Source organism: Muscardinus avellanarius (genome assembly GCF_963383645.1).
Source record: "Muscardinus avellanarius genome assembly, chromosome: 16".
Taxonomy (NCBI): domain Eukaryota; kingdom Metazoa; phylum Chordata; class Mammalia; order Rodentia; family Gliridae; genus Muscardinus; species Muscardinus avellanarius.
Window position 1 is genome coordinate 6,007,382 of NC_137802.1, and position 20,768 is coordinate 6,028,149.

Sequence of the window (20,768 nt, forward strand, 5' to 3'; positions counted from 1 at the left end):
ATACAGGAGGATCAGCCAGCCTCAGCAACTTAGCCAGATTCTGTTTTATAATAGAAAATAGAAATAGGAAGCTGGGCGTGGCGGCGCACGCTTCTAATCCCAGCATCTGGGAGGCTGAGACAGGAGGATCGCACAGGTTCAAAGCCAGCCTCAGGTACTTAGTGAGGCCCTTTGCAACTCAGTGAGGCCCTGTTTCAAAATAAAAAATAAAAAAATAGGGCTGGGGGTGTCACTTGGAGGTAGAATGCTCCTGGATTCCATTCCCAGTACCGAAAAAAAAAAAAAAAAAAAATTAAAGCCGGGCGTGGTGGCGCATGCTTGTAATCCCAGCATTGGGGAGGCTGAGACCAGAGGATCACGGTTTGTGGACAGCCTCAGCTACTTAGTGAGGCCCTCCGCAACTCAGTGAGACCCTGTTTCAAAATAAAGAATAAGCCGGGCGTGGTGGCGCACGCTTGTAATCCCCGCACTTGGGAGGCTGAGACAGGAGGATCGCACAGGTTCGATGTCAGCCTCAGCTACTTGGTGAGGCTCTCAGCAATTTAGTGAGACCCTGTTTCCAAATAAAATAGAAAATAGGTCTGGGAGTATAGCCCGGAGGTAGAAAGCCTCTGGGTTCCACCCCAGTACCACAAAAAAAAAAAAAAAAGAAAGAATAAAAAATAGGGCAGGGGGTGTAGCTCGGAGGTCAAATGCCCCTGGATTCCATCCCCAGACCTGCAAAAAAAAAAAAAAAAATTTAAAATAGGGTTGAGGGTGTAGTTCAGAGATGAAATTCCCCTGATTCAACCCCCCAATACCAACAACAGAAAAATAAATAAATAGATGGAAAAGAAGATGTTAAAATCGTGGCTCGCTGGAGCCAACACGCTTCTTAGCAATCTGCTGGGCCACCTCTGGTTTGACAAATGACACTGAGACCTCCCAGGGGCCTGGTGACTTGCCCACAGCCTCGGGGTAGCAGGAAGTCCGCTCCTAGCCTGCCTCCCCCCACTCGGCGTGGAGAAGGGGCTTCCTCTGCCCCTTAGACTGATTCTGTCTGTCTGTCTGTCTCTTTGGGGGGAAGTACTGGAGGCTGGACCCAGGGCATTCTTCTGAGCCACATCCCCAGCCCAGTGTGATGTTTTTATTTTAATGTTTTTGTGGTTCTTGGGATTGGACCCGGAGGCATGCTGCCTTCCTGCTACACCTGCAGCCCGTTTTCACTAACGTGCATTGGAAACTGGGTCTCACTAGCTTGATAAGAGTCTATTTGCCGAGGCTGTCCTCGAACCTCCAGTTCTCCTGTCTCAGTCTCCCAACTACTGGAATTACAGGCATGTGCCACCATGCCCAGCTTGATTGATTGATTGACTGATTGATTGATTTTTTTTGGGGGGGGGTGGTACTGGGGTTCCTGGAAGCCCTTCTTCCTCCGGGCTACACTCCCAGACCTATTTTATATTTTTGAAACAGGGTCTCTTACGCCAGCACGGCTGGCTTCGAACCTGCGCGATCCTCCTGTCTCCGCCTCCCATGCACGGGGATTACAAGCGTGCGCCACCACGCCCGGCCTTGATTGATTTTTTTGAAACAGGGTCTCACTAGGTTGCTGGAGAGCTCAGTAAGTTCCTTAGGCTGGCCTCGAACCTGCGATCCTCCCGTCCTGTCGCAGACTCCCAAGTACTGGGATTACAGGTGTGTACCACCATGCCCAGCTCCCCCTCAGCCTCTGGGAGCCAATTTTCATGGCAGCCTACATGTTTCTTTTTCTTTTTCTTTTTTTGTGGTACTGGGGATGGAACCCAGAGGCATTCTACCTTCGAGCTACACCTGCAGTCCATTTGTCTTTGTTAATTGGAAACAGGGTCTCGCTAGCCTGGTGAGAGTCTCATTATTTGCTGAGGCTGTCCTTGAACCTGCACTCCTCTTGGCTCAGCCTACATTATTAGAAGCGACGTAACCCTGTTGGGTACTCCGGCCACTTATTCACGAGGGCAGAGGTTAATATGGCCGCGAGTTGGCTTCCAAACACAAGAAGCTCAGTTGATTACCAGCATCCAACCCCCGCCTGCCTGGGTGTCTGGATTAAGAAAACGCCAACCTGGCATCTGAGTACAAGCTGGTACTCACCCCATTTAGCAGATGCGGAAAGTGAGGACAAGCCCCCCCATGCCTGCTCCCTGCTCCCACCTCTCCACCCAGATAAATCTCTGAGAGGTCTTAGGACCTAAGAGGCTGGGAGGCGCCCAGGGTAGAGCCCAGGGTCCAGGGAGAAGAGACTCCTCCCGGGCCCACAGCAGCAAAGGCTGCCAGCCAGGCAGGAGCCCAGCCTGGCTAGAGACAAGCTCCCTGCTGCCGCGGGCTCCGGGCTCAGCCTGCAGGCGCGGCTCCCTAGACAGGCTCGCAGCTCACTGGGACCCATCCAAGAAAGGGAACATGCCCGGCATGGCGGTGCAGGCCTGTAATCCCAGTATTTGGGAGGCTGAGACAGGAGGGTGGCAGGTGCCAGCCTCAGCAGTTTAGGAAAGGGAACAGCAGCGCTCCCATGAGCAGCATGGGGTCAAACCCCTTCTTTTTTTTGAAGGAGTAAGGGGTTTCTCAGATGGCAGTATTTGTTTTCTCAGCATGCTGGCTTTCAAGATTAATCCTCGCTGGGCGTGGTGGCACACGCTTGTTATCCCAGCATTGGGGGTGGGGGCTGAGACAGGAGGATCACGGTTCGGGAACAGCCTCAGCTACTTAGCGAGACCCCCTGCAACTCAGTGAGACCCCGGTCTCAAAATAAAGAATAAAAAATAGGGCTGGGGTTGTAGCAAAGCGGTAGAATGCCCTGGGTTCCATCCCCAGTACTGCAAAAATAATAATAATAATAATAATAATAATAATAATAATAATAAAGAAAGAAAGAAAAGGAAAGGAAAGGAAAAAGAAAAGAAAGAAAGACAGCTGGCTGTGGTGGCGCACACTTGTAATCCTAGCATTCAGGAGGCTGAGACTGGAGGATCACGGTTCGTGGACAGCCTCAGCTACTTAGGCCCTCTGCAACTGAGTTAGACCCTGTTTCAAAATAAAGAATAAAAAAAAGGGCAGGGGTTGTAGCTTGGAGGTCGAATGCCCCTGGGTTCCATCCCCAAACCTGCACAAAAAAAAAAAAAAGAAAGGAAGGAAGGAAGGAAAAGATAATGAAAACTGGCATCTCAGGCCGGGCGTGGTGGCGCAGGCTTATAATCCCTGCACTTGAGAGTCTGAGACAGGAGGATCGCACAGGTTCGAAGCCAGCCTCAGCTACTTAGTGAGGCTCTCAGCAACTTAGTGAGACCCTGTTTCCAAATAAAGTATAAACTAAGTCTGGGAGTATAGCCCGGAGGTAGAAAGCCTCTGGGTTCCACCCCCAGTACCACAAAAAACAAAAACAAACAAACAAAAAAAACCGGTGTCTCCTGTTCCAGGAACACATGGAGACTGGGGCCTGCCAGCAGGTGTCTGGAGAGCAGGCCGCACCTGCTAGTCCCTGTCGCTACTTGACAGGGAAAGTGAGCGCCCTCCTGGGGCACTGTGGGCTCAGCCGTGGGACATTCATGCCGACTCAGAGTCGTCTCGTGCTCTTTGTCCCTGGGATTCATGTCAGGCTGATAAGAATGCCCTGAAAATTTTCCAGTTCAGCAATCCAAAGTCCCCAGTAAGTCCAAGGACCAGTATGCTGGCAGAGAGAGACTTCCTAATGAGGTCAGGGGTTACCTCAGGCCTTTCTGAAGATTATTAGCCAGGCGCAGTGGCGCACGCTGTGATCACCACATTCGGGAGGCTGAAGACAGGAGGATCGCGGTTCGCGGCCAGCCTCAGCTACTTAGTGAGACTCTCTGCAACTCAGCGAGACCCTGTTTCAAAATAAAGAATAAGCCGGGCGTGGTGGCGCACGCTTGTAATCCCTGCGCTTGGAAAGTGGAGACAGGAGGATCGCGCAGGTTCAAAGCCAGCAGCAGTGGCTTAAGAGACCGTGTTTCAAAAAAAAAAAAAAAAAAGTATAAAAATAGGTCTGGGAGTGTTAACCCAGAGGTAGAAGAGTTTCCAGGAACCCCCAGTACCACCACCTAAATAAATAAATAAATAAATAATATAAAATAGGCCGGGAGTATAGCTCAGAGGTAGAATACCCCTGTGTTCCATTCCCAGTACTGCAAATAATAATAATAATAATTATTATTATTATTATAATAATAAATAACAGGGCGTGGTGGTGCACACTTGTAATCCCAGCGCTTGGGAGGCTGAGACAGGAGGATCGCACAGGTTCGAAGCCAGCCTCAGCTATTTAGTGAGGCTCTCAGCAACTTAGTGAGACCCTGTTTCCAAATAAAATATAAAATAGGTCTGGGAGTATAGCCCGGAGGTGGAAAGCCCTTGTGTTCCATCCCCAGTACCACCAAAATAATAATATTAATAATAATAATAATAATAATATAAAGAAAAAAATAGGGCTGGGGGTATAGCTTGGAGGTATAAATAACGTAAGCCTGGTGTGGCGGCCCCCTGTCTGTGACCCCAGTGCTCAGGGGGAATCACAGGATCGACGCCCACCTCAGCACCTCAGCGAGACCCTGTTTCAAAGTGAAAAAACCAAAAAGGGCGGGGGCTGTAGCTCAGAGGTAGACTGTCCCTGGGTTCCATCCTCAGTACCAAAACCAAACCAAAACAAACCAAAAAAGTTCTCCATCTCAAGAATGCGCGCTGCCGCCCTCCCTGCTGCGGGCCCCGCTTCTGACCCTGCACCACCCCATCGCTTCCTCCCCTGCCATCCCTGCCGCCCGCGTCGCCGCGCCCGCTGCGTCCTGCTGCTGCGTGTTGCGTTTTGATTTCGTTTGGGGTTTGCTCTTGACGATTTCCTTTGTTCCGATGTCCCGCCTGGCTGCTGTGTGGGGCTGCCTGGCTTCTTCATAGATCCCCGTTGCGCAGCCCTCTGTCATGGACGACATTGAGGTGTGGCTCAGAACCGACCTGGTGAGACTCCACTTCCGTCTACTCTGCGTGCGGGTGGAGGAGGGAGGTCAGGGCGGAGCTGCCAGCTGGGCACCGCGCTCCGCACCGAGCCCTGCGGTGTAGACGGGCCCCTGAGCCCTGCGGTGTAGACGGCCCCTGCTGCCTCCCCACGGCCCACGGCAGCAGAGGGGGAGAGCCGTGCCCAGGGGCTTGGGGGGGCCAAGTTTTTGGTTTCACGGTTTGTTTTGCTTTGTGTTCACGTTTTATGATCTTAAGTTTTCATTATTTACGGTTTTATTTTGTTTGCTTTTTTAGTTTTTTTTTTTTTTTTTCGGCAGTGCTGGGAGTTCCGTGGAGTTCATGGCTTTGCACACGCTCAACCACCGTACCACGCCCCAGCCCTCGCTTTTCTTTTTTTTTTTTTTTTTCTTTTTGGAATGATAGCATACACACACAGATGAGTCTGGTAGTTGGTTTTGTTTTAAGTTCACAGTCATTCCCCTTTCCCCAGATCTTCTAGTTTGGGGAGGTTTAAAAAAAAAACATGGGAGCCGGGCGTGGTGGCGCACACTTGTAATCCCAGTACTTGGGAGGCTGAGACAGGAGGATCGTGCAGGTTTGAAGCCAGCCTCGGCTACTGAGTGAGGCTCTCAGCAACTTAGTGAGACCCTGTTTCCAAATAAAGTATAAAATAGGGCTGGGAGTATAGCCCGGAGGTAGAAAGCCCCTGGGTTCCTCCCCCAGAACCACCAAAAAAAAAAAAAAAATAAGAACCCCTGGTTTAAAGGCTGCTGTCTCCATCCTGTGAGACAGGGTGAGAAGCTGAGGACATTCTGCATTTGAAAACAGTGATAAGCCGTGGCCCACACCTGGAATCTCAGGACTCGGGAGGCTAAGGCAAGAGGGTCACAGGTTGGAGGCCAGCCTCAGCAACTTAGTGAGGCGCTCCACAACCTAGCCAGACCCTGTTTCCAAATAAAAAGGTCTAGGAGTACAGCTCAGAGGTAGAATGCTCCTAGGTTCAATCCCCAGCACCATAAATAAGTAAATACATAAAATAAATAAATAAGTAATTGAAATAGGGCTAGGGATGTGGCTCAGAGGTAGAAAGCTCCTGGGTTCAACCCCTAACACCATAAATAAGCACATAAATAAATAAATAGGGTTAGGGATGTGGCTCAGACGTAGAATGCTCCTGGGTTCAATCCCCACTACCAAGAAAGAAAAGAAAAGAAAAAAAAATGTAGCCAGTCATGTTGGCGCATGCTTGTAATCCCAGTATTAAGGAGGCTGAGACAGGAGGATCATGGTTCACAGACAGCCTCAGCTACTTGGGCCCTTTGCAACTCAGTGAGGCCTTGTTTCAAAATAAAGAATAAAAAATAGGGTTGCGGGTGTCTCTTGGCAGTAGAATGCCCTGTGTTCAGTCCCTAGTACCAGAAGAAGAAAAAAAAATAAGGAAAAGAAAAAAGAAAATTGGCGATGGGTCCCTGGGCGTCCGAGTGCCCTGGGGCAGGGCGTGGCCAGCGTTCACTGTAGAAGGAGCCTGGCAGTCTATGGCCCAGGAGGGCTCACAGGCCTTTTCAGGGTCTGGCCACCTCCTCTCAGAAGGCCAGGCTTTCAGAAGACCGGGAGGCAGCCACCCAAGTGTCAGGGGAGGAAGAAGAGGCCTGTGGTGACAGCTTTCCCAAGGGCACACCTGGAAAATAACTCCCCTCACACAAGTAAAGAGGCGGGGCCAGGCCCCGTCATCTCAGAAGGGGAGGCCAAGTGGGGCCAGTAATACCAGCACTTGGGAGGCTGAGTCAGGAGGATTGCGGTTTGAGGACAGCCTCAGCTACTTAGTGAGGCCCTTTGCAACTCAGGGAGACCCTGTTTCAAAATAAAGAATAAAACATAGGGCTGGGAAGCCGGGCGCGGTAGCGCACGCCTGTAATCCCAGCATTTGAGAGGCTGAGACTGGAGGATCACGGTTTAAAGACAGCCTCAGCTACTTAGTGAGGTCCTCTGCAACTCAGTGAGACCGGGTTTCAAAATAAAGAATTAAAAACAGGGCAGGAGGTGCAGCTCAGAGGTTGAATGCCCCTGGGTTCCATCCCCAGACCTGCAAAAAAAAAAAAAAAGAAAAAGAAAAAGAAAAAATAGGACTGGGGTTGTAGCTTGGAGGTCAAATGCTCCTGGGTTCCATCCCCAGGCCCATTAAAAAAAAAAAAAAAAAAGGACTGGGGGTGTAGCTCGGAGGTAGAATGCCCCTGGGTTCCATCCCCAGTACAAAAATAAAAAAAAAATTAAGCCAGCTGGGCATTGTGGTAATGCTTGTAATTCCAGCATTTGGGAGGCTGAGACAGGAGAATATCATGGTTCAAGGACAGCCTCAGCTACTTAGGCCCTTTGCAACTCAGTGAGACCCTGTTTCAAAAAAAATGAAAGAATAAAAAAATAGGGCTGGGAGTGTAGCTTGAAGGTAGAATGCCCCAGGGCTCCATCTCTAGTACTGGGAAAAAAACTTAAAAAATTAAAAATAAAGCCAGGCATGGTGATACCACATGTAATCCCAGTACTTGGGAGGCTGAGACAGGAGGATCGCAGATTAGACACCAGTCTCAGTACGTACTGAGACTCTCAGCAACCTAGCATGACTCTGTCTCAGAAAAATCAACAAGGAAGCCGGGTGTGATGGCACAGGCTTGTAATCCTAGTATTTGGGAGGCTGAGAGGAGAGGATGGCGGGTTTCCAGCCAGCTTCAACTACTCAGTGAGGCCCTGTTTCAAAATAAAGGATAAAAAATAGAGCTGGGGGTGTAGCTCAGAGGTAGAACGCTCCTGGGTTCATTCCCAGTACTGCAAAATAATGATAATAAATAATAATAATAATAATAATAATAAGCCGGGCATGGTGGCGCACACTTGTCATCCCTGCGCTTGGGAGGCTGAAACAGGAGGATCGCGTGGGTTCAAAGCCAGCCTCACCTACTGAGTGAGGCTCTCGGCAACTTAGTGAGACCCTGTTTCCAAATAAAATATAAAATAGGTCTGGAAGTATAGCCCGGGGGTAGAAAGCCTCTGGGTTCCACCCCCAGTACCACCAAAATAAATAATAATAATAATAATAATAGGAGGCCGAGCCCCAGCAAGGGAAAGGGACCTGTCCAGAGGCTGACGCAGGTCAGCGGCAGGGCGGGGAAGGACCCAGGTCCCCTACCCGGTGCCGGGCTCTCCACTCGTATCGCCCTCTTCCCAGTGAGACCCCTGCACACGCCATATTTTCTAAACAGAATTAGATGTGATCTGCTTCCAATTTTACGGGTACACAAAGCCCTTCGGGAGCAGACAGCGGGACACAGGACCTGGGGGGAGGCAGCCACTGTGCCCCGAAGGCTGCAGGACACATTTGGGGTGTGGGGAGACAGCGTCCTCTGCCAGGACAGCTCCTGAGCGCAGGCCGAGGCCGGCCAGCTGTACACGCAGACAGTCTTCCTTCCTGGGACCGCCGCGCTGGCCAGGCGCGTACAGACCACAGATGATGGCGCAGGGACCCTGCCGCGCCCGGCTCCTGTGGCCCCTGGCCTCTCCCCAGAGCCTGGACGGTGTCCCGGGCCCGGCTCTTCCTCCGCAGCCCAGGCGCCAACCCGGCCTGTGGCTGCACCATTTTGAATTTTCCTTTCTGGCTCTTTTAGGGGGTCAAAACCTCGGACCCGTTTGGGTTTGGGGGTTTGCTTTTGTGTTTTGATATGCTGGGGATTCAGTCCAGGGGCATTCCACCACTGAGCTGTACCCCAGCCCCTTTTTATTTTTTATTTTGAAACGAGTGTGTGGGTCGCCAAGGCACTGACCTTGAACCTGCCTGCGATCTTCCTGTCTCAGCCTCCCAAACACTGGGATCTCAGGTGTGTGTTGCCTGGCTGGGCTTTTTTTTTTTTTTCCCCCTTCATTTCTCTTTTTAAACAAAATTTCTGTTTGTCCAGAATAAGAAGGGCGGTATTCTGCCTTTCCAGAAATCTGGAAACAGGAAACGCAGAGGGTTTTTTCTTTGGTGGCCGTGGGCAGTGGCGCCCGGAGGTGGCGCCGGGTGGGCAGGCGGGGCCGGGACCCCCAGCCCTAACGCCGCTCTCTCTGCTCCTCCTACAGAAGGGTGACAGCCTGGAAGAGGGAGTCACAAGCGAAGGTACAGCCCTGCCAGCTGTGGTCACAGCAGCTGTTGTGCCAGAGCCCCTCGGGCGCCAGGCCCCCTGGTGTCCCAGGCCCACGTTAGGACGGTTATTTGTCCCCTCTCCTTCAAGGGGAAACGGAGTCGGGAAGGATGTGTGATTTTCAGAAGGTCACGGAGCCCATGACCAGCGGGCCCGACGGCTGTCCTGCGTTCCGACCCGGGTGGTCACTGGGTGCCACGGGGTCACGCAACCCCGCAGGACACCCTCAGAGGACATGCCCTCTGAGATGTTCAGCCCTTCCTTTTTAAGGGTAGAGGGAGTTGCACGCTTCCCGGCTCTCTCCACTCTGCCCCCAGCAGACATGGCTGCTGTCTGGGGGGGGCGGGGGCCCTGAGTTTTCTAGTCTTTCCCATGGACCTGTGGGCTGCAGGGACCCTCTCCCCCATCACTGCACCCCAGCTCACCCAGCAGGAGGCAGAGGAGGGACCGGAGGCTGGGGCATGGGAAGGGTGTCCCAGAGGCGGGTCACCCTGGGTGGGGCCCACAGCCCGGTGCAGGGATGCCCCCGCGGGAAGGGCATGGGTAACGAGGAACTGGCAGGCTGTGCCCCCAACCCCGGCCTTCGCCTCCACTTCTATTACAGAGTTTGATAAGTTCCTTGAAGAGAGGGCCAAAGCTGCGGAGATGGTCCCCGACCTCCCCTCGCCCCCCATGGAGCCCCCCGCCCCGGCCTCCAACCCCTCTGGCCGGAAGAAGCCTGAGCGCTCAGAGGACGCCCTCTTCGCCCTGTGAGCTGCCCGCCATGTGCCTCCCCCCTGGACGGCAGGTCACCACTGGTCCCCGCAGTGGCTGCGCCTCCTGCCCTGCCGCCCCCTGTCCACGCACCTGTGTCTCCATGGAAACGCCAGTGTGTCCCCCTCCCCGCCCCCAGGACAGGACCAGCTCTCAGCATCTCTGCTCTGGCCAGTGGGAGAGAGCTGCAGCCCTCCACTCCCCCACGGCAGCCCCCGTGCCTCCTCCATCGCCCGCCCACGGAGGAGTGAGGCACCGCCTGCCACACGCGCCCAGCTCTGTCCAGCTCACCGCTCCCGGGGAGTGAGGCGGCCCCCTCCATGTCCCTCTCTTCCACACCTCCTCCGGGAGCGCGGGGCTCGCTGGGTTGGACCCACCGCCTCAGCCTCCCGCCTTGGGCTGTGTTGCCAGGTGGCACTTGGCGTGGGTACTTTCAAAGGCTGTGGGGCCACGAGTGGGGCTCGTGTTCTTGACCGTCTCTCCATTGGTCAGCTGCTGGCCCGGGCCTCGGGTCCCGGCTGGCTCAGCAGCCTGGCCTGGGACCAAAGAGCCCCGAAGGATCCCGGGCTCCAGGCGAGAGGGGAGCCAAGGGCGGGGAGGGCAGCCTGCAACCCTGGGTGGCCGCACCAGCACGCTGGTCAACACCACTGGAAGCCGAGGCCCTGGACCCCGGCGTGTGTGCCTGGTGTGGCGGGCTCGGCCCCGCCGCCCGGACTTCCCTGGGGAGCCAATAGGCTCACTGCTCTCCATATACAGGGCTCTGGCCCCCATTCACTCTGTGCATGTCCAGAGGTCCAAGTCTCTGAGAACACCACCAAGGCCCCCGCCCATCCCTGCATGGGCCTCGGCCTCCCCCCAGGCTGGCCTGACAGCCCCCCGCCCACCTCGACACCGCCCAGTGTCCAGGCCAGCTCCCTGCCTCCCCTAGGCCACCCCGTGTCCCCCGCCTGTGGTGTGGCCAGCCCTTCCCACCTGGCAGGATAGTCTGAGAGGCTCTGTCTCCTCCAGAAGGCTAGCCTCAGCAGGGGAGGCTGGGAGGCTGGAATGGAGGGGAGGCGAGGGCTGAGCACCCATGGGACCCAGCAGTTGTTCCTCAAAGAAGCTGCCACCCTGTGCTCTCTGGGGCCCCTCCATCCCTGGCCTTGGTCCTCTTCAACGCTCTGGAGGACCAAGCCCGCCGGACCAGGTCCTCCGGCCCCAAAGAAGGCAGCAGGGATATCCCAGGTGTCCCGGAGGTCCTAGCCCTGGGATGCTGCCCGCAGGGCTTGTTCCTGCAAGGGCCAGAGCTGGGCCCGTGGGTGGTGGCGGACAGGCCCAGTGTCCTCCAGGGGTAGAGGAAGCCTCCCTGCCTCCTGGAAGGCGGAGAGCCGAAGGGGCCCCTGTGGGCAGTGCAGCTGAGATAGTGCCTGGTACCACGTCTGGAGCTGTTCCCAGCCCCCAACTTCAGATGGTCCGTGCTGCTCAGAGAGGCCCGGGTGCCTCGCGGCAGCTGGCAGAGAATCCCTGTGGGCCCACAGGAGGCCACCGGCCATGCAAAGCCCTGTCCCTGCCTTCCTGGCCAGGAGCTGCCCCTTGGGGGCTTTGAAGCACTTTCTGCACACGTGTGCTGTCCAGCGGTGACCTGTGGCTCAGGCCACGGCGGAGGCAGGGACCCAGCAGGGATGGGATGTCCTGAGGCCTCTGGCCTGCCCGTCACCTGCCACCCGGGGAGTGCAGCCTCGGGCCACCTGCTCAGGGCAGGGAGGCCGGCCCCTGGCCGGCCCCCAGCTCCACGTGTTAGAAATCACAGATATGGTATGTACTTAATGACACTAAATTATTGCTGAGAGTCCTCTCGTAAGCACTAATTATACCTGATTATAGGTTAAAATATTTATTTTGTCAAAATATTTTCTTGGGGAATGTGTTTAACCTTTCCTGCGTTCACTGTGCACCGAGCCGAGGCGATGGACGGTTCCTCCCGACCCGCCCTGCAGCCAGCGGGCAGCAGCGGGCGGCTGTACTGCCTGTGGTGTGACGGGGGCAGAGGCCCGGGCCAGAAGGGCCACCTCGCCCCTCCGCGTGCGAGGGACCAGCGCTCTGCCCGTGGCCGGAGGGAAAGGCGACCGTCCATCTGTGCCCTCGTCGCCCTGTCCGTCGGCCCCTCAGCGTGATTGGGGTCTGCGTGGTCACTGCAGCCGTGCGGGGTGGGGGCCAGACCGGGCACCCAGCAGTATTCCTCAGCTCCTAGCGGGTGCCCACGGCGCCCCTCCTGCCTCTCTCTGCCCCCCACCCCCTACTCCTGTCTGTTCCCTCTTTGTGCAAACTCTCCTCCAACTGGGCTCAGCTCAGCCCCGGGCAGCCTGGGAAGGGAGAGGATGCTGTGTCTGGGTGGGTCCCCTTCCCCATCAGCCCCCCGCGGGGTCACATCTCCAGCGACCATCTCCAGCCTTTGCTGGCCGCGAGGGGGGGGGCAGGCTTCCTCTGTGGCCACCAGACCCCCACGCCGCCCCCAATGGCTGCCAACCCCAGCCCCACGTCTCGACCACTCACCACGGCGTCCAACCTCTCGCCGTCTCCTGAAGCCCGCAGTTAGCTCCCGACGGCTCTTGGGGGTCCCGGGGGACAACTGGAAAGGGGACCGCCTTGAGTTGGTGGGCCCGTCCGGAGTCTGGTCTCCTCCCTGAACTGTGCCCCTGTGGGCGGGGCCGGTTCTGGGGAAACGGTCAGAGGGACACCAGAGCGTCCCCCCCGCCCCTGGCCGTCCTTCCAGATACGCCTCTCTAGTTTGGGTTCTTGCATGTAAAGTAATCCGCAGTAAATAAATTCCTGAGCAAACCGGTCATGCGTGGTGTCTGTGGAGTTGGCTGCCAGGAGGGCCCCACCCCCGTCTTCCTTAAGTGGGGCTGGCTGCCACAGGTCTCAGCTCAGGGCGGGATGGGGGTGTTGGACGGGGACAGCCAGGACCCTCACCCCTGTCCAGCTGCCTGGCCAGGAAAATCCCTTCAGTGGCCAGCCTGAGAACTTGGTCTCCCTCCTTCCCATCCCAGGTCCCAGAGTGGTATGGGGAGGTGGTCACCCTTGCCCAGGGCCAGCAGCCCAGGGTCACCATGAATCCCCCTTGGCCGGGCTCTTGCCATCCTCCGGGCATCAGAATCTTTTGCAGAAGCCAGACGTGGTGGTGCACGCGTGTAACCCCAGCATTCGGGAGACTGAGACAGGAGCATCGTGGTTTGCGGCCAGCCTCAGCTACTTGGTGAGGCCCTCTGCAACTCAGTGAGACCCGGTTTCAAAATAAAGAATAAAAAATAGGGCAGGAAGTGTACCTTGGAGGTCAAATGCCCCTGGGTTCCATCCCCAGTACTGCAAAAAAACAAAAAAAACAAAACAAAAAAAACCAATCTTTTGCAGAGCTTATGAATTGGAGAGCCCAGGGCAGGCAGACCTCTGTCCCCTGTCTGTTTTGGCAACAGCTTTATTGAGATCTAATTCCCATCACCTACAGCTCGCCCTCTTAAAGTGGACAGTGGCGTAGTTTAGGGTCTATTCACAGGGCTGTGAGCCATTACCCCAATCTGTTTTATTTATTTTTATTTATTTTTTTGTGGTACTGGGGATGGAACTCAGGGACATTCTACCTCTGAACTACATCCCTAACCCCTAACCCTCCTTTTTATTCTTTACTTTGAAACAGGGTCTCACTGAGTTGCAAAGGGCCTCACTAAGTAGCCGAGGCTGGCCGCGAACCACGATCCTCCGGTCTCAGCCTCCCGAGTGCTGGGATTACAGGTGTGCACCACCATGTCCAGTTCCTCTTCCTTTTATTTTTATTTTCTTGAGGGGGTGCTGGAGACTGAACCCAGGGGTGTTCTACCTCTGAACTACCACACCCCAGCAGAGGTGATCCTCAAACACATTATTTCATCCTGTCTCAGCCTCCTAAATGCTGGGATTACAAGCCTGCGCCACCAAGCCCGGCTTCCTCTCCCTTTTGAAAGCCCTCCTCCAAGCTGCCCGGGCTGGCGATGGCCGCCCTGCAGGCTCCCAGGCAGCACCTGTCCTTGGAGAAGGGGCCTCTCAGTTGGCTGCCGGCCACGTGTCACTGCACCCGGCTGCCCTAGGTCCCTTTCAACAGACACCATGGCCCCTGAACCCATGCTGTGTCCTGGCCCTGTGCCTTGGAAGAGGCCGGAGCTGCTGCTGCTCTGTGGGGAGCAGGCCACGCCGAGGCACCATGCGAGCTCTCCAGGGTACCTGGTACCAACCATGCCTGTCTACTAGCTGTGTGCCCGCAGGGAGGCGGCCGGTCCTGCCCCGGGGCGCTGGGTTCTCAGAATGCAGTGGCTGCAGCCAGGGCTTGCTGGAGCGTCCCCAGGGCCTGCAGGGAGCAGCCAGCCCCAGAGCATGCTGGCCGCCAGCCCGCGGGCGCAATGGGAAAGGGGCCGCAGAGGAGGGAGGGGCGGCCCTGCAGCTCTGACTCAGCCACCAGCCTCCTGGGAGGGCTCTGCCATCCCTGGACCCCTGGCCGGTACCCGCCCAAGTGTATTTCCCCAGGTTCAGGAAAAGGAGGGTTCCAGCCAGCCGTGGTGGAGCGCGCCTGTAATCCCGGTACTTGGAAGGCTGAGACAGGAGGATCGCGGTTCGCGGCCAGCCTCAGCTACTACTTAGTGAGGCCCTTTGCAACTCGGTGAGACCCTGTTTCAAAATAAAGAGTAAAAACAAAATAGGGCTGGGGGTGTAGCTCAGAGGTAGAATGCTCCTGGGGTTCCATGCCCAGTACAGCAAAATAAATAAATAAATAAATAAATAAATAAATAAAATAGGACTGGGGGTGTAGCTTAGAGGTAGAATACCCCTGGGTTCAATCTCCAATAATACACACACACACACACACACACACACACACACACACACACACACACACGGAAGGTTCCATGGAAAAAACTCAGGAAATGTTGGTATAAAAGTTTAGCAGCAAAGCCGGGTAGGGTGGTACATGCCTGTAATCCCAGCATTGGGGAGGCTGAGATCTGAGGATCGTGGTGGTTCGTGGACAGCCTCAGCTACTTAGTGAGGCCCTCCGCAACTCAGTGAGACCCGGTTTCAAAATAAAGAATTAAAAAATGGAGCTACTGGGGTTGTAGCTCGGAGATAGAATGCCCCTGGGTTCCATCCCCGGTACTGGAAAAAATAAAAAAGTTTAGCAGCAGCAGCAGCAGCAGCAATAGAAATATTTCCTTGTCCAGAAGGAGGGAGTTTGTGGCTTTAATCTCAAATATCTCATTAGAGATGGCATGTTGGGCCTTTTGGGGTTGTAGCAGAAATCGTTAATGAGCAAGAGGAATCTAGGGGTTCGTGTGACTGAAGACAGCTCCCGGAGCAGCGGGATCGAGGCGCCCAGAGGCTTGGGTCTGGAGTCGGCCTCTCCGTGGCCCTGGCTCTGCTCCCTGGACTCGGCTCTTCCGCGTGGTGGACCGCGGGCTGCCCGCAGCTCCAGGCGGACATCCTACTGGCACAGAGAGGAAGCCTCTTTCCCAACAGTTCCTGCAGAAGTCCAAGAACTCAGCCTGAAAAGTCAGGTTGTTTGCCAAGGAAGAATAAAATCTGAGCAGCCGTTTGCAATAAACAGACCCTGGTCCCTGCAAGTGTGGATAGAGAGACGGGAGGGACGCACCTGGGGGTGTTAGGCTGGGACCCCCTTCTGGACTCCTCTCTCAGTGCTCCGTCCTCAGCCCCTGCCACCTCCAATCATGTCCCAGGAGCGCCGGGAGGGCCCGCCTTCCACTGCAGTTTCAGTCCCCAGGAACCTGGCAGGGGGCCACGTGGGAACACTGGGGGCCCACGGGGCTCATGGCCACCTGTCCCTGGGTCTCCTGCAGCAAAGTAACTGCTCCCCCACCCATCGCCAAGGGTCTTCTTTGGGTTCTGAAGCAGAGACCTGGGATGGGCCCAGAAGAAGCTGATTTAAGAGGGGCCCCTACCGGAGCTTCCTGGGTGGTCCCCAAGCCCAGACCCTCAGCACCCACAGAGCAAACGCACGGCCTCGGCACTTGGGAATGAGGGATGCTTTGGGAAATTGAGAGGACTCGCGTGTCTGGGGCCACCTCCTCCTACTCTAAGGGTCCCCGCTGGGGCCTTTGGCAGGTCTCTGTCCCGATCTGGTCTTTTTGTGTAAATGGGCCCTGGGTGGTAGACCCAGTGTCTGCAGAGGCCTCTATATTACACGTATTTACCAAGAAGTAAAGCGGAGGCCGGGCGTGGCGGCGCACGCTTGTAAACCCAGCTCTTGGGAGGCTGAGATTGGAGGATCGCGGTTCGCGGCCAGCCTCAGCTACTTAGTGAGGCCCTCTGCAACTCAGTGAGACCCGGTTTCAAAATAAAGAATAAGCGGGGCGTGGTGGCACACGCTTGTAATCCCCGCGCTTGGGAGGCGGAGACAGGAGGATCGCGCAGGTTCGAAGCCAGCCGCGCGCGCTGGCTTAGGAGACCCTGTTTCCAAATAAAAATGTAAAAATAGGTCTGGGAGTGTAGCCCGGAGGTAGAAGGGCTTCCAGGAACCCCAGTACCACCAAAACAAACAAACAAAAAGAATAAAAAATAGGGCAGGGGGTGTAGCTTGGAGGTCGAATGCCCCTGGGTTCCATCCCCAGACCCACAAAAAAAAAAAAAAAAAAAAAAGGACTTGGGTGTAGCTTGGAGGTAGAATGTTCCTGGGTTGTATCCCCAGTACCGCTAAAATAAATAAATAAATAAATATAAATAAATAAATAAAATAGGGTGGAGAGGTAGCTTGGGGGTAGAATGACTCTGGGTTCCTCCATCCCCAGTACAAAACAAAACAGGTGCAGTGGCACACTCCTGTAATCCCGGTATTTAAGTACTTAGGAGGCTAAGGCAGGAGGATTGCAGGCTCTGGGATAGCCCCAGCAATTTAGCAATGCAATTTCAAAATAAAAACTAAAACGGAGCCCAGTGTGGTGCCACTTGCTTGTAATCCCAGGACTCAGGAGGCTGAGACGGGAGGATCACAGGATTGCAGGCAGCGCTGCAACTTAGTGAGACCCTGTTTCAAAATTTAAAAAAATAAAATAAGGCTGAGGGTATAGCTCAGAGGTATTCAATCAAAAAAAAGAAAGAAGGAAAGAAATAAAGGAAGAAGGAGAGAGAAAGAAAGAAGAAAGAAAGAAAGAAAGAAAGAAAGAAAGAAAGAAAGAAAGAAGAAAGAAAGAAAGAAAGAAAGATGAATACTAAAAAGGGCTGGGGCAGTACAGCTCAGAGGTAGAATGCCCCTGGGTTTTCTCACTACATCCCTAACACACACACACACACACACACACACACACACACACACACACACACACACGGATAATTTTCTTTTGACAATTCAGTCAGACTATTGTTTATTTGTTTGTTTGGGGTACTGGGAATTGAACCCAGGGGCATTCTACCTCTGAGCTATACTCTCGGCCCTTTTTAACTTTTATTTTATCTTCTTAGCTTATTATTTTTTAAAGGGTTTTTTTTTTTTTGTCTTTTTTTTTTTGGAATCGAGGATCGAATCCAGAGCGCCACACCTGCAAAGCAGGCGCTTTGCCACTGAGCTACATCCCGGCCCTACTTGTATTTTATCTTATTCTATTTATTTATTTTGTGTGTGTGGTGCTGGGGATGGAACCCAGAGCCTTTCTACCTCCAGCCTTTACTCCCAGACCTATTTTCTATTTTTTTTGGAAACAGGGTCTCACTAAGTTTCTGAGAGCCTCACGAAGTAAATATCTGAGGTTGGCTTCGAACCTGCGCGATCCTCCTGTCTCAGCCTCCCAAGGACTGGGATTACAAGCATGCGCCATCACGCCCAGCTTTACCTTTTATTTTAAAACGGGGTCTCCGGTCTCGTCTTCCCAAATTACTAGGCTTGCAGGCATGGGCTACCCTGCCCATTTAGGGCCGAATTTGGCAGTTCAGTCTCCTGCCACCAACTAACCCAGCCCACCCTGTGACCCTGGGGCTTCCTCCAATCCCAGCCGGCCTTTCCCCAAATAGCCATCAGCCCCAGGGGACAGGTGCTAACTCCTGCACCCAGCACCCTCGTCTGGGAGCCTCACCCCTCACTGTGAGGCGGTCCTTGGGGTTCAACCTGCAATGATGGGTGTGGAGGGCCCCCATGGGTGTAGAAGGCCCCCCATGGGTGTGGAGGGCCCCCATGGGTGTGGAGGGCCCCCGTGGGTGTGGAGGGCCCATGGGTGTAGAAGGCCCCCCATGGGTGGGGAGGGACCCCATGGGTGTAGAAGGCCTCCCATGGGTGTGGAGGGGCCCCATGGGTGTGGAGGGGCCCCATGGGTGTGGAGGGCCCATGGGTGTGGAGGGCCCCCATGGGTGTAGAAGGCCTCCCATGGGTGTGGAGGGCCCCCATGGGTGTAGAAGGCCTCCCATGGGTGTGGAGGGGCCCCATGGGTGGGGAGGGCCCCATGGGTGTGGAGGGCCCCCGTGGGTGTGGAGGGCCCCCGTGGGTGTGGAGGGGCCCCATGGGTGTGGGGGGCCCCGTGGGTGTGGAGGGCCCCCATGGGTGTGGAGGGGCCCCATGGGTGTGGAGGGCCCCCATGGGTGTGGAGGGGCCCCAAGGGTGTAGAAGGCCCCCATTGGTGTGGAGGGCCCATGGGTGTGGAGGGCCCCTGTGGGTGTGGAGGGCCCCCGTGGGTGTAGAAGGCCCCCCATGGGTGGGGAGGGCCCCCATGGGTGTGGAGGGCCCCCATGGGTGTGGAGGGGCCCCAAGGGTGTAGAAGGCCCCCCATTGGTGTGGAGGGCCCATGGGTGTGGAGGGCCCCCGTGGGTGTAGAAGGCCCCCCATTGGTGTGGAGGGCCCATGGGTGTGGGGGGCCCCCGTGGGTGTGGAGGGCCCCCGTGGGTGTAGAAGGCCCCCCATGGGTGGGGAGGGCCCCCATGGGTGGGGAGGACCCATGGGTGTAAGCCTCCCTGGCAAGCGAGCCGTGCAGGCTGAGAGGCCCATAAACACCGCCTAAGGCCGAGCAGGGCAGAGGCCACGCCGAGGTCCAGAATCGTCCCTGGGCCGGGCGGTCCTCCCTCTGCCGCCGCCGCCGCGCAGACCCCAGGCCGCGCTCGCCCCTGGCGCGGCGGGGAGAGTGGGCGGGGGCGCGCGGGGCGGGGGCGCGCGGGGCGGGGGCGCGCGGGGCGGGGGCGCGCGGGGCGGGGGCGCGCGGGGCGGGGGCGCGCGGGGCGGGGGCGGCTTGTCTCGGGCGGCCCCGCCCCGAGGATGCGTGACGCCGGGTCACCCCACCGCGGGCCGCGCGCCCATTGGCTGCGGCGGCCGGGGGCGGGGCCTGCCTGGCCGGGCGCCGGCTCGGACCTCTGCGGCCCCCGCCCGGCGTCCCAGGTTTCCTCGGCTGTAAAGGGCCGGGGACGACGCAGGCTCAGCGGTGTAGACAGTGTCCAGACTGCCGGTGGGGATCAGCGCGCCTTGGGGCACCCAGGCCAGAGGAGCCCCTCACGTGCCTTAAAAGTGGCCCTTGTGGATCCTAGACACCCGAGAAAATAATTATTTTATTTTAATTTATTTTTGTGTGTGTGTGTTTGCGTGGTACTGGGGATGGAATCCAGGGGCTTTCTACCTCCAGGCTACACTCCCAGACCTATCATATTTTATTTGGATTTTTTTTTTTCGGTACTGGGGATGAAACCCAGGGGCATTCTACCTCCGAGTTACGCCCCCCAGCCCTATTATTCTTTATTTTATTTATTTATTTATTTATTTATTTATTTATTTATTGGGAGTCTGGGGGTGGATCCCAGGGGCATTTGACCTCTGAGCTATACCCCCAGCCCTATTTTATTAATTAATTAATTTACTTATTTATTTTTGTGATGCTGGGGACGGAACCCAGGGGCATTCTCCCTCTGAGCTACAACCCCCAACCCTAGTTTTTACTCTTTTGAATCAGGGTCTCACTGAGTTGCAAAGGGCCTCACTAAGAAGTAGCCAAGGCTGGCCGCGAACTGCGATCCTCCTGTTTCAGCCTCCCAAGTACTGGAATTACAAGCGTGTGCCACCCCACCGGGCTCATATATTTTATTTGGAAACAGGGTCTCACTAAGTAGCTGAGGCTGGCTTCGAACCTGCGGGATCCTCCTGTGGGGGGATTACAAGCTTCCACCACCACACCCAGCTCATAGATTTATTTTAGTGGCACAGACTGTCTCCCCAAACAGGGGGCTCCAGCCAGACTTAGTTTTCAACCAGCTTTATTTTTATTTTTTATTTTTTGGTGGTACTGGGGTCTCTGGAAACTCTTCTACCTCCGGGCTACACTCCCAGACCTATTTTTATAGTTTTATTTGGAAACAGGGTCTCTTAAGCCAGCAAGACTGGCTTCGAACCTGCGTGATCCTCCTGTCTCTGCCTCCCAAGCGCAGGGATTACAAGAGTGGCCACCACGCCCGGCTTCAACCGGCTTTTGTAGTCAGGGCTACAGGTCTTCTGTTAACCTTTGCCACGCCCGTAACTCTTGCAGTTAAAAAAAAAAAAAGACAAAAAAAGGATTGTAGGTCTGCTCCAGGGGCGAACAGGTGAAAACTTGGATGGGCGCTGACTCTGAATAAAGACAGTGATCTCCCGAGAGGCTTTCTCCCCCCCCCCTCCCCAGATGAAGGGCATTTATTTAATTTGAATTTTTGCCGAGGTCACCAGATTCCTGAGACCTCTTGGGTTTTCTTGGAGTGGTGAGGACTGGGTGTGGGGGGGAGATAAGGAGCCAGCCGCGCCCCTGGGTCCGGGCAGAGGCTCTTCTGGGGAGACAGGGTGGCACCTGCCTAGAGGGGGCCGTGTCTTGGAGAGTCGCCGGCTCCTGACCATTCTGTTGTGGGTAATTTTCC

At 55.5% G+C, this 20,768-nt stretch overlaps 1 protein-coding gene across 11 annotated transcripts in view; it reads left to right on the forward strand.

Annotated features, from left to right (window-relative positions):
- TOM1L2 (target of myb1 like 2 membrane trafficking protein) overlaps nt 1-9,902 on the forward strand; it is a gene marked incomplete at both ends in the record, with an annotated part of 103,234 nt that extends 93,332 nt beyond the window's left edge. For 8 of the 11 annotated variants that reach the window (XM_080713348.1, XM_080713351.1, XM_080713352.1 and 5 more), the window contains 3 exons: nt 4,921-4,980; nt 9,088-9,124; nt 9,754-9,902. In XM_080713348.1, the coding sequence (XP_080569474.1) occupies nt 4,921-4,980; nt 9,088-9,124; nt 9,754-9,902 (246 nt within the window). The remainder of the gene's footprint in view (nt 1-4,920; nt 4,981-9,087; nt 9,125-9,753) is intronic. The other 3 variants (XM_080713354.1, XM_080713358.1, XM_080713349.1) reach the window with 1 other exon arrangement.
- Between the last annotated feature and the right edge of the window lie 10,866 nt (nt 9,903-20,768).